Genomic DNA, 13957 nt, shown 5'->3' with positions numbered 1-13957 from the left:
CTTTTATATTATACGAGGACACAGTTCAATCCCGAATATACACGTGAGGATGCGGGAGTAAGGGTTTGAAGCAAAGGGAAAGGATGATGCGAGGATGGGGCAATGGGGAGTTAACGTATTGATTAAAAATATGACCGGGACGAAGAGCTCTTTGTTTGACATACGAAAAGAGAATAATGAGAGTGACTGAAAGGGTGAGGCAGGGGGTTGAAGGGAAGAAAAATCATTGCAGTGCTAATGTGGAAATATTGGAGTCGCCTCGTCAACATAGACAGAACGTATACAAAGTAGAATTTTATGCTTAAATCGTTTGATAAATGTACATTCTCCATGAAGTCTAAGAACAAATCAATTCCAATCAAGTGTAAATAAAGTAAAGTAATTAAGCTAATGGAAAGAGTAATAAGTGCTTGTAATTGTAAAAATGAAAATTCATGGAAATCAACAGATAATTTCGTGATAAATTTCTTTTGTTGAATATAAGAGTGAATAGAAATTGTTTGCGCAAGGCAATTTATTCGATACCTAAAATAGAAGTGTACTCAAACCAAACGAAATTGATTCGATCATCCTGCTCATGCTGTCCCCATCTATAAATGCCCGTAATACCGATGATGGAAGAGTCTAAACGAGATGATATGGCCTCTGATCGACCCAATCAATGCATCCACTAAATCATCGTATAAACTGACATACCACGTAACAGCACAGTGACCATTTAATGGCATAACGTTTATATTGGCTAGTGGGCGAACACCGGAAGCATCCACTCATCCCCAGTGATTGCCGATGCATGGCGTCTTTATGAGGTACATCAGATGATCAAAACTAGTACTCAACCAATTCAAATCTATGTCACATGTTGACTGTTCAGAGCAGTTGAGTCCAAATCATTGTTCCAATATTAGCAATCAACTGCTGGTCTCTGGTGGAATTGTTGCGGTCGAATGTTGGAGAGACCGGTGAAATTGGCAGGGGATCCATAAGTAAAGAAAGAAGTGTCCACTGAGGCAGAATAGTAAACTAGCGAATTGGAGAAGTGAGAGACATACCAGCAGAAGAGGCAAGACGGTGGCATTGAGTCTAACATTAATTCTCATAACATTTTATGAGGCGGTATCCGACCTGTGTCAAGTCCTTCCGACGCCCTGGAGCACGGTTTAGGAGTCATAACTCCCAATCACCCTAAGACATGCAGTCGCCTAGCACCAATTTCTACTACCACTGCCTAAGCTCTCATACTCCAACACCTCTATGATATCAAGACAGTTGGTAAATGTATGTATCACCCTTGGAAATCCCCTGGAGTATCTAAGAGGATACAAACTATCAAAAAGGAGAGGCTGAATAAACAAAAGAATACACTACTATAAAATGGAAAAAATTTATTATTATATCTAATTTTACATATTTTATCCAGAGAAAAAAATATCTCTCCCAACCAAATCTGTACAAAGTTGAAGAATAATCTTCATATTAAAAAATTTTTTTTTTTCCCCATCAATAAAATTGGAAATTCTAGAAAAAAATAAAGATGACCTGATGCGATTTAAAATTCGCTTGGCTTCTTGATGGCATCCCTTACAGGGCTATTAATCCCGAAAAGTTCTCGAGTATTATGCTTTAATTCCTCCGGTCATACCAGAAATACAGGAAAATATCGGATACCAGTCCTTATCATCCCCATAAACGAACCCAAAATATCCGTATCACTGGAGAAATCAGATTGTCTCTTCCCGACAGAGGGAGGCTGAAATTAAACTGGTGTTTAATCGTGTACTGTGGTTAAAATTGCGCTCAATTTCGTGTTCAATTTGCGAGGATTCCTTTTTTTCCCCTCCCATCACCCCTAAAAAAGTTGAATGCCTCCTCTTTTTGATCTCACTGAAGAATTCATTAAGTTTGTGGGCGCGTCGAGGTATTAATAGGGGGGGAAAAGGAGAGTAGGGTATCTTGGAAGATATACCCAACGTCTTTCATGCTTGACTCGTGTTCTGCCTGTAAGGCACAAGGTAAGGACTCTGTTTTTCCCTCGTCCCCATTCTTTTTATTTTTACATTGATTTTTTAGCGAGAGGGGCGAAAATGAGCTCGTTCCAGTCTCTCATTTCTTGGGTCGATATCGTCGATGGCTTTCTGGAAGACACTACTGGACGATGGAGATCGGATATAGCGGATATATAGGTGAGTAAAAGAGAGGGTGGAGGGTGAGATGCGGTGGTTTCACGGTGGCGAAGTGCATTTGGCCATCAAATAACATTGGCAGCGCCTATAACCGGCTTACGTACCGACATAAAGTCAGCTTGGACCCTGGCACTTACTGTCTCACTTCTGCTTCCTTGGTTTCAACTGAGCAACTCTCCCTTCCTTTCATAGATACCACCTCTTTCCTAACCGGGAAACGCTGGGTTTCCTCATCCTTAAACCACTAACTCGTGATCAGAGCTGACTAACCCAAGCGTCGAACTACCACCCTGCAGTCGTATCAGGAGTTGCGGCTCTTCGGGGGAGCTTAAGCCCTCACGATATCAGTTGATTGGGTCTGGACCGAGTGACACCCATGGACAAGGCCAAATATACCAGCAGTAAACTTTCATCTGATAACTTTTAATATACCCTACTCTACTATTAAAAGGAACCAACAAATCACCGGATAATGGATAATTAATTGTTATTATTTTATTTTTTAGATACAATTACGTAAAAAATACCTGACAGTTCTTCAGACAATTTATGATTTTTTCTCCGTGTGATCACTATAAAAATTATTGTGCGGCATTACAATTTCGGTGTAAGCTGCCGGCCTAAAAAAAAAACACTATGTCGTCTAGTAAAATTTCTTTGTCAAACTAGGAAACCGTCTTTATCGGCCAAGTAAAAATTCAAAGTCATTATAACAATTACCATCGTTAAGTTCAAGCTCAGCACAGTAATTTTTCATGAATTTTTCTCTTAAAGCAGTGTCTATACGCACTAGGTCGCTAGGAAATATACTTTCGGCTTTATTTTTCATTGAATTCAATTTCTCACCGAGCGCAACAATGAATTGTTTACTTATATTTCGTTTTAACTTCTTGTGATTTATCCCGATGCCAATTAATAGTGTTTAATTACTTTCTATATCGATCAAGCTATACAAAATAAATAATCCGATTTTATCTAATTAGTACTTGTACATCTACACTATAGCCAAAAATGGAAAAACTTTCCAATTCCAATTCTAGACACCTGTTCCCCAGTGAATCTATCGCCAATCCGTCCAACCCTCGATATTTCCAATTAAACTTTTCCTTTACCCGTTTGTGGTAGTTCCACAAAACCGAGATATCCACGCACCCTCTCAATCCAGCTTACACAACCCCAGGATTAGTGAATGAGAAGGTCGGATATACGGTAATACCCGTGGCCCGAGATTTCCCAATGATCGTTCGAAGAAGACACACAGAATGAACGAGACGGGAGAGACTCCCAATAACTTGCCAATATCAGTATTACCGGACATACTGAGCGCAATATAAACGTTTATGACCCAATATTCCCTCTATCCCCGTGACCCCGAAAATCGTTAGAGTGCCTTTTGCGGTATTCGAGTAGTATCTCCAAAGGTGCTCACACGTTTTCCTCCATCTCGATTAGAGATATCAGGCACCGAGATACTGTTGCGACATTTATAAGACATGAAATGAAAGAAGGGATACCCCATTGGCATCCAATGTGCTCACCTCCTCCTCCCTGCTAAAACGACTGATGGAATTCCGTTGACAATATACCCAACACAGATACATTTTCATAGAAACAGAGTGGGTGAATCTCGTGTGTGGCCGCCATCGGGGACACTTAATGTTTCTCTATCTATACGAGGCTAGGACTTGGGGACAGCTTTGCTATATTGTTATATACGACGTTGTGGCCGATGGGGACGGACAACTCGCCATTGCGAATACACAGAAGAATCGCCTAGCAGTACCTCAGTGAAAAGATATCATCCGCCATCACCAATTAACGTCCACCAAGACTTATTGAAAAAGATCCCAGCGGACAAACCCACTGATGGATTCTCAACATACAATTTTTTCCCCTTTTCTTCGCCCCGTAATGAACACTGATTACCGTTTTTTCATTGCTGATAACTCATTGGGCAGTGGATAAACGCCCTTGAGGTGACGTTGATCAATCTCCTCAGACATTAGGGTGTGTCCAATCCATTGGATACACTTTGTCAATGTGTCGCCCACTGTTGCTTTAATCCACCCGAAACAGTAAAAAATTTACCTTTTTTCACTGATGAATCGTGAGGTCAAAGTAAAATCGATGGGAACGAGTAAATGACATAATTCCTCAACACCTCTAACTCCTCATATAACAGAGTATTAGTTTTGATGTTGTCTACCTCCTCCAGCCATAAAGCAGCCTTGCCGAGCATGAAGGCTGGGAAAAGCTTTAGAAGGGAATAAGTTCCCTCTTTACCAATTTTCCTCCTCAAAGCTCCTTCGTCTTTGATCAGCTCACCCAACGCCCCTATAATGCTCACCCTACCCCATGCTCTTCACCATCTTCCCTCGTTCGTTCGTACCTTTCTCACCCTTCGATACCAATGCCAACATGGGGTGGTATTCAACCCACCCAATTCACCCTAACACTGATCGACTTTCGATAGGAATGTTTCCAACTTCAGGCTTAATCCTTTAACCTGCCTTCCACCTGTGCTATTATCGTGTTTAGAGTCTGGTTTCGGCGGGTTGGCAGGCTGTACCCGAGATTGGATCGATGGTGGAGACATCCTCGCCCTTTTTTTACCACCTTATATAAGAACCTCACCCCCAGACAGATAAGACTCCTAGGACGCGTTTCAAAGGATCCTTATTTATGAGACTTTTTTTTGGTAAACAAATGGATAATCGCAATATCTTTCCTCTTCCTCCAGTGCTTCATGAAGAACGATCAGACGTTTCGTTTGACGTCAAAGGATAAACTAGAAGTAGAAGAGGAAAAAAGATTCTCTGATATTGACGGGATGAGATAAAGAAGTTTTTCAAACAGAGGAACGAGAGATGATGGAAATAATTCTTATGAGGCATTGATAGAATTTATTAATGGTGGAGACAGTACATGACAAAACATGTGATATGTTTTGGTTCAATTGACATTACCCGATTCATCCGGTTGCCCGCATCCGTTCGAACTACGATTCTAGCGTGATAATCATCATGTTACGTTGGCAAACGCCTCATAAATGGATATATACGGCGGTGTGTGGGTCGCAGAACAGAAAGATATGACGATTATTACAGAAGGCAATGACCACAATCTTGTTCTGGAATCAGTCTGGGAGGTTTCGTCGGTTCGGTTGAAGCATTTATAACTCATTATGATGATATTTCGGATGATTTGAAATATTCGAGTTGTTGGCCTTGCAGATGGGAAGTTGGTGCAGGGCATTTGAGGTCACTAGTTTTTTTTTATCATTTCGATTCGAAACGTGCGTCTTCCTTCACCAATTATTTCTGATATTCGTTAATTTGTCTGAATTTATCTCGACGTTATCAGGTTTCAAATCGAATGAATTATTTCAAATTAAGTGTGTGAAATTAATTTTTTTATAATATTTTTATAATATTATTGCTGAATGACGGCATGGATTGCAGCGAGATGTGTAGAATTAAAAAAGGAAATTCGCTGGGATTTGGTGGTCACACCTAAACCTCAATTGAGGCACTATAACTTCGCAGGGCAAACATTATAACTCGGAGTTCTGTATCGACTGAAACAACAAAACCATCGGGAATCACGATATCCTATCTTTTAGGAACGCTATTAATCGTGGGGGCCATAAAAGATGCGCATCGAGCAGCGGTACGGGCACCATTGTTTATATACCTATAGGTATGCATATATGAATATATGTGTGTGTGGGTGTGTGTGGAGAACAGAGTGGCTGCGGTGGTCTTCGCGCACGGTGGGCGAATTTGTCAGTATTAAATAAATAACCCATAAAAGCGGGACATCAATCCCCATAGAAACATTAACGCCCGATACGACCTGGTGCGGCTCGAGTGGGAGGGGAAGCTATACTTCTCATTCTTGGCTTATTTTTCATACCCCATCCAACTACACTGGTAGAAAATGAAATTTTTAACGACAACGAAGTATCTGTTAAAAATATCCAGGTTGTAACGAAAAGTGTCACCGTTTTTCGCCGCATAGCCTAGCTTATGAGAATTACATTTTTAAATATTAATTCAATATATATCTAGATATTTTGATTATAGAGGGAAAAGTGTTGGAAATATTTTCGACGTTAAAATGAACAAGCGACCCGTTGTAATAGGTCACAGGGAATAATGGAAACACTTAGGCTGTTTATGACCGAAACTGCCCAATACGTGGACCAACCCTCTAGATAAAGGGCCTTGTCTTTTGGGTAGACCTGTCACCCTGGACGAATTGGTGACCAGGGACACTGATACGAACTCTCGAGCAAGCAACATTGGACATTTACAACCTAGCTTACATTATATCGAGTCTTTAACTAAAGTTTATTTGTTAACAATAAATGAAAGATCGAGTCATCCAATTAAACTGTTGGCAATATATTTCCACCTGCAAAAAACGTTAGTTGATGAATACATTGTTTTTGCACATGCTCCCATATGATGATCAGAGAAAGAAATGTTTGTAATCTTTAAGTCGGTCACTGAGGAAATATATAAAAGATGTCCTGGAAAATGGACCAATTCTACTTCTAAAATTTCTTCTACGCGGTATTTATCGTTGGTACGTGTTACAGGCTTTTCTCCTAAAATCAATATTTATATGTGTTTGACTGATGAAAGCAAAAAAACCTTTTGATATGTGAAACATGAGTAATTGTAGTAAGTAAATAAATATCCAAAAAAAAGACCACCAGAGGAATGTGTGTCGGCATATGGTAGAGCGTACACGTGTAATGAGGCGATGTGATGGTCGGCAAAGACGAAAAGGAAAATCTTCGGATGTTGCGCGGGAGGTGGAATAAAGGGGGTGTGGTGGAGTGTGTGGAGGGAAAAATACGGTGCGGTCTGTCGATACAAGGAGTCGATTGTGGTTGGCGAAAGGGACCGCCTCGACCTCGTCTTCTTCAAACCACACGCCAAACCGCTATGGTAACAGTGGATGTCTCTGTATTCCCAATAGATTCTGATGATGAGATATATGGATGTACACATCTTGGCCGACCCATCTCGAGCACTGCCGCATTGCTATTTGACTTGGCTTTGCTATTACCCACTGGCTTTGATTGGTTACGTTTAATGAGTCGTACGACACCCATATAAATTGCTGCTTCAGAGACATGGGAGGATTGACATTCTGTCTTCTTGTTTCATGTTCTTTCTCCCCACCCGGCTAGAAACAGTGACTCAAATCTCATTTTATTAGAAAATTCCAAAGCCAAATGACGATCAATACGAATTTTTCTTAAACCTGACAGTACTTCGACGACGATGTGACAAATGCTCTCGCGTAAAATCATGGGAAAATTTTTCGCCCTTGTTGCTTTCACACAGAGTAGTTACAGAAATTGATCGAAATCAGAAATCGGAATCTGTTTTTCATAATTGAAATTGCTGAGTTATTACTGCGTAGGGTTGACCACATTAGAATAATTTGAGGTTATGATTTTCTGAGAGGTCTTTGAAGACTTTGAATCATTTCCATATAATTTTTCCAGCATGAATTACTCGGCCGATAATTTGTTCGAGTCTACCAGGTTATCGGAGGACAGCTCTAGATCCTCCGCGAGGCCAAAGTCTGTGAATCTAAACGAAACTCGGACAGTAAACTCCGATTTAACTGATGACTTCACAGATTTACTAAATGGCTGCCACAGATCGCAAACTGTCAAGGTATTTCTTCGTCTCAAGCCAAGAGCACCGAAAGCGAGACGTGCCAGAAAGATCCAAGAAGAGATGTATGTCGTTACCAACACCAAAACCCTCTTCACGAAATTCCCGTCTCCGGATAGCTGCTCAGCCAGAACATTGAAATCCAGTGAGGCTACAGCTAAAAAATTCTCATTCACTCGAATCTTCACTTCTAACATCTCCCATGATGAAGTCTATAAAGGCAGCACGAGTGACACAATTCTAGATTTTTTATCTGGTCAAAATTCCACGGTGATGAGTTACGGGACCACAGACTCTGGTAAGACGTTCACGCTTTATGGCACTTTAGACTCACCTGGGGTAATTCCTAGAAGTATTGAAGCCATTTTCTCAGCTGTGAATTGTTCTCTCGCGCCGTGGTTCAAGCCTCGTCCCGGTTTTGAAGTCGTTTGCTTAGACGAGAGGGAACGGCTAGCTGAGTCCTTAGTCCGTGATAAACTATTATCACATTTGCTGACTAAATCGAATAGCATCGATACCTGGAGGGTCCTAGAAGATTCCAGAGAGGAAGAGTACAGAGAACCTGTTGGAGAGGCTTTGTACTCTGTTTGGTTGTCTCTTGCTGAAATCTATAATGAAAATATTTACGATTTGTTTGCGGAAATGGATGATGACAGGTCTACACCCCTGAAATTGGGGACTGATAAGCAGGGAAGGTCCTTCATCCCCGGACTTACTATGGTCTGTGCCAATACTGGATTAGATGCTTACCAGATTCTTCTGACCGGACAGTCGAGACTGAGGGTGTCGTCGACGCCATTAGACCGAGGAAGTTCTCTCTCTCATTCCATTTTTTCGATCATTTTGTTGAAGTACTTTAAAGAATGCGCTGTCGATGACGTTGAAGTAAGTACACTGACCTTCTGTGATCTAGCTGGAGCTGGAAGAAACAAGCTTAATGTTGCTGCCAATGCAGACTCCTCGAAGGAAGCCAGGAACATCAAGACTGGTCTTCTAGCACTAGGGAAATGTCTTCAAAGTGTTCATGATCGCCAATCTGGCAAATCGAATTCTGAGATTGTTGTGCCTTTTCGAGAATCAAAACTGACGAGACTGTTTCAGAGGTGTCTGTCAGGTAAAGAGCAATTGACCATTATTGCTCACGTGAATCCATCTCCAGAGTTCTACGTTGAAAATCAACGGATTCTGCATTTGTGCTCGATTGCGAAGAGAATCATTGTGATACCCGCGAAGGGGCTGGAAAAAAAATCGAGATCCCAGTTGATAATGCCAAGTCACACAAAGAATTCAGCTACAAAAAGCGAGGAAAAGTTTGTGAAACTTGAGGATAAATGCAGAGAACTGGAAGACCAGAATTCAATCCTTCTGAAGGAGATTGCAATGTTGAGGTCGAATGCAACAACTCGAGAGTTGGAAATTCGAGAAGAGATGGCGAACTTTTGTTCTGCGATGATGAAGAATATGGAGACAAACTGGAGGATGCAGGCACAAGCGATCGAAGAGGATCAAGAACACTTACTGAAATGGTCGGTGAAGCAAGTGGAATCGTTTTACAAGAAAAAAATTGACAGTCTGACCAACAGAAAGAGAAGGAGAAGAGATTCCGGTGATGAGTTGAATGAGTCTCAGTCAGCATTAGATGTCCTTGAAGCTGAGAATTCTCGAATCACAACGAAATGCACGTCTCTAAAGGAAATAGTAAAAAATAGGAAAAAGGAATGTGATGTTCTGAAGGCAGAGAAGAACACTTGTGCCTTTGAACTAGGTCTTGCCAATGAAGAACTGAGACAAATCAGAGATTATCTGTCCTCCGTACATGAATGCCCTTTATTCGAGAAGAAAGACTTACTTCAACACCTGAAGCTAGTCCTATTCCAGAAGAACGAGAAAATCAGATCTCTTGGAGAATCATTGAAGGAATTCATGAAGAATCAATCACGTGAACAGATTGAAGAAGAGGATCCCGAGAATGAGTCCCAGAACACAACGGACGAAGTTAATAGTATATTTGTTGGTGAATCAATGCACTCACACTTGTCAGATTCCAACGGTGATACGATCGAACCTGAATCATCTTTAACAAGTATCAGAACTGTCGAAAATTGTCCGCAGTTTGGAACTCTCAAGCTATCCTCTAAGATCAATCGAAATATTTTCGAAACAATCGATAAGACCTTGGACTTGATAAAAATGGACAGGCAAACGGACTCTGGAATCGGTGTGAGTTGCAGAATGTCCTCCAGCACCGGAAACAGCATAATAATCGAGAGGGAAGACAAGAGCATTCAGACATTAGCACACTCAGAATTAGAAGACCCGAACAAAGAGATTGAACAAAAAGTGAGTCAATTAAAATCGGACTACAAAGCTCTACAATCGGAGCATCTTGAAGGCTCGATTCGCATCAATGAGCTATCGAGAGACCTCGAGAATATTCGCCGTGTGATGCAGAATCTCAAGGAAGTGATGTGCCAGAGTGATCAGAAGATCGTTGAATATCAACTGAAACTCGCAAGCCAAGAGGTTGACCTAGAAAACTTGAAGAAATGCAATATCGAGTTGGAGAGTAAACTCTCAAAAGCATACTTGGACCAAGAGAAGTCCTCCCTCCAGTGCATAACATGCCACATCCACAGGATTAATAAACTCTCATCGGAACTTGAAGATAAAACTAATACGATAAATTCTTTGAATGAAAGAATCTCAACCATTGAACGCGATTTACAGATGGTGCACAATTTGGAAGACAGAGTCAGTGATTTTTCTGTTACTCTTGAGAAGTGCAAACGGGAGAAGGAGGAATTGAGGGAGGAATTGCAGAAGCGTCTGCGGAGCCAATCGTCTCTGGAGTGCAGGCTAAAGTTATTGTCGACGAGGGTGCAGGACAGGGAAAATGAAATCACGTCTCTGAGGACGGATTTGGCTGGTATGGCGAGAATGAACACAGTGAATGGTGAACGGGTGAATGAATTGGGTGAGGGTATTGCCAATGCACTAGACAAGTTGACAACAGTCAAGGAGGAGATGAGGCGATCGGAGGTAGAGAGGAGAGAGCTCGAACGTACCTCATCCCATGAGATTTCCAATCTTGCTGCGCGCTTCAAGCGAAGCACAGCTATGCTCAATATGATTCATGAAGGCAATGACGATTCTAGATGTGAATTGGCAAGAGTGAAAGAATTGTTATTGAAGAAGGACCGACAGATCGCCTTGTTCAAGAGAAATAGCGAGAGTACAATTCGAAGGTAAAATTGTAAAAACGCTATTCCACCGTTTATAGCTCTAACAAGGAGAACCTTTTGAATTTTCAGATATGAACTGCTAGTTCGAAAACTTCAGGGAGACGTTGAACGAAATAATCGGGAGTTGCTGCGTGCTAGAGGACAGTCAAAACGTGCGATATCAAAGGAATCTTTGGAATCGGTTAGGCAAGAAACTTTGGGGCAAGTTTATGGAAGTTCAGTTTTGCAGGACTCTTTGTTTAAAGGTAGAAGTTCTAGAAGAACGCTTAATGTCAAAAATAGAGGGTCTAGGTATTATTGCAGATTGACTTGCTCAGCGAAACGATTGAGCTCGCACATTGTTACTTCGTTAACCTCCCTGGCGAGCTCCAAATCGAATAATTCCAAAGTTGCGAATAGTGAGGAACTTATACCTCATAAGGTAAAGCGAACAACAAAGTTCCGAACTTATTCATCTTCTTAATCATCATTCCTTAATTAACGAAACGTTATTATGAAAAGTAATGTAGAAATGATGATTAACATAAAGAAAAGATTATTCATTGTTTTTAGGCCATTTGGTTTTAGAATGAAATATGTATAAAATATTTGCAGAGGAAGAGTAGCACTCGTTTCGAACTGCTGCAAGCAGATCCTGGAGAACTACTTGTTCCCTCAGAAGTCACAACTCCTAGTGTAACATCGAGCAGTGATGATTCGAGTACTGACTACAAAGACCTGTCAAACTGGATGAGAGTTAAACGAACCAATGGTCGAACGCAGTTCATGATTCATCAGTCAGAGATAACCTTTGAGAATGCGATTAAAAGGTCAATCTCGGAAAGTTAAATTAGAGAACTTGCAGTAACAAAAATCCACGAATTTCATGAAAAAAAAGGTTGCATTTTGGTAGTTCTTTTTTAGTTGGGTTATGTCATTTACCAATAAATCATTGAATCTTCCAACTTCCCTCCTAATTCCCTGAAATTAATCACAAGTCATAAAGTGAATTATGGCCTTCTATCCCTGCTATTCTCCCGGATTATAATTCCCCAAATGACGAGTGATGTTACGATATCCGGCTTATCGATCACCAATAAACTCATTGGCATCATCTGCGAGATGACCAAAATCCTAATGACAAAAAAAAGCGCATCCACCCCAATTGAGCGTCCATTACAGAAGAAATCCAAAAGAATCCTCAGTCCCCCCTCCAATAGGAGCGTGACCGTCGCCCAGTACAGCAAAGAATAAAGTCGGGGTTGGACCATCGGATTTTATTGGCAATATGCTATAATTTCTGACATTAGACGCCGCTGACGCTTCCAGACTCATTATAACCACAGGGGTCCTACGTGATCCGTTTCTTTCTCCTCCCGTGATTCCATTCTGATAGGAAATTATGGTTCATGCTCTCGTGCTGATAAAATCCAACGAATTTTCGGTGAAACTAATTTTCCAGATGACAATGAAAATAAAATGGCCAGACACCGAGTACAAATATCAGTTGTTGTTCGCCCATTTGCACTGTAGTATCAACGACTCGTTTCTCGCAGACGGAAAACTCGTTAGCGGTAGGCTACTACTGGGTGAAAACCATGGAAAAGCGGTGGTGAGAGTTAGATTTTCCACATGGCCCTGTTGGCTACACCATTGGACAAAAAGGGACAGAGTTTAGGTTGGTGAGGGAAGCGAGAGGGGGCAGTCATTTTCGCTGGCTCACCTCTCTGCCGTTGGGTGATTTCTCCGGGCAAATGTACCGCGAACTTTCCTCTTTCAATTGGCAATAAGATTTGATCGTTGCGGGAAATATCATCCAATTTCCTTTTCTCTGGTAGCTGTGGTGCGCACACCATTCGAAGAGGTTTACCCACCTCCGATTTTCCTCTTTCTTTCTCTGCGCTTTTTGACTTTACCATCAACGCCATACTCTCTTTCCTCCCATCACCCCTCCAACATTTTGTTAACCCTCCCTAGGTATTCCTCCGGTCGCACTATATTGGCTTTAGCCAGGGTGAATGCGGAACAGAGACCTTCATCCCCTGCTTTGAGTTTTTTTTTTATGTTCCTTCATTTCCACGGGGATCGTAAGTTTCAATAAGTTTGGAGGTGAAGATAATTCATGGGTTGGCAAATGAAAGCCGCTCATCAGCTATTTTATTATCCCCACCGATCTTCTGGAAAATCAGAAGATTGAAGGGAGGAAATTGCTTGAAAGGGTTTGGGGTGAATGGAATAAAAGGGGTTTGGGGTAGGGAGTCACTTGGCAGAAAGTTTCTAACCGGTGACGTTAGTTTATAATTCGCCAATCCTGGATCAGTATTTGTCACGATTAGCCGATCCCCGTGTAGACAATGAAGTTTTAGTGACATAGGGTTTCTCATCTTCTTATTCAAGCGTGTGCAAATGCGCACATCCACCCCACGAGTTTTCATTAATTTCCACCGATTTCCAGGAGGCAAATTATTGTGCGTAGTTACGCACAATTTCCAATTCAACAAAAGACCGACGGTTGAGAGAGAACGGTGATGGTTTCAACCTGAGATTGACGGAGAAAAGAGGGGGAGTGTAGTGAGCAATTGTATGAGAAGTTGAAGGGATCTAAGGATGCGTACAACTGTAGCCCAACATTGCTTTTGGAACAAGGGGATTATATTTCTCGTGTCATTTACCCCGTGATTTAGAACGTTAACGTTTGTCAGTCATGTATAGTTCCGTCGTTTAACATTCTTAGAGACATTCTCTCTCTTCCTTTGAACTTGGAATAACTCAAATAAACCCTACCATTCAAGAGAAATTACAAATTCCAGGAAAATTGTCATTGCATTATAATAATTGTACAATCTGTCGGCAC

At 41.3% G+C, this 13957-nt stretch overlaps 1 protein-coding gene across 1 annotated transcript; it reads left to right on the top strand.

Moving 5' to 3' along the window:
- The first annotated feature begins 7490 nt into the window (after window positions 1-7490).
- LOC105264486 (kinesin-like protein KIF20B) lies at window positions 7491-12024 on the top strand. Its single transcript, XM_011301384.1, has 3 exons — window positions 7491-11127; window positions 11194-11545; window positions 11719-12024. The coding sequence occupies exons 1-3, from the start codon at window positions 7709-7711 to the stop codon at window positions 11950-11952; spliced, it is 4005 nt and encodes a 1334-aa protein (XP_011299686.1). The 5' UTR covers window positions 7491-7708; the 3' UTR covers window positions 11953-12024.
- The last annotated feature ends 1933 nt before the right edge of the window (window positions 12025-13957 follow it).

This window comes from Fopius arisanus, unplaced genomic scaffold, assembly GCF_000806365.1.
Source record: "Fopius arisanus strain USDA-PBARC FA_bdor unplaced genomic scaffold, ASM80636v1 scaffold00021, whole genome shotgun sequence".
NCBI lineage: Eukaryota > Metazoa > Arthropoda > Insecta > Hymenoptera > Braconidae > Fopius > Fopius arisanus.
Note: the sequence above shows the minus strand (reverse complement) of the source record. Positions and strands in the feature narration are given on the sequence as shown.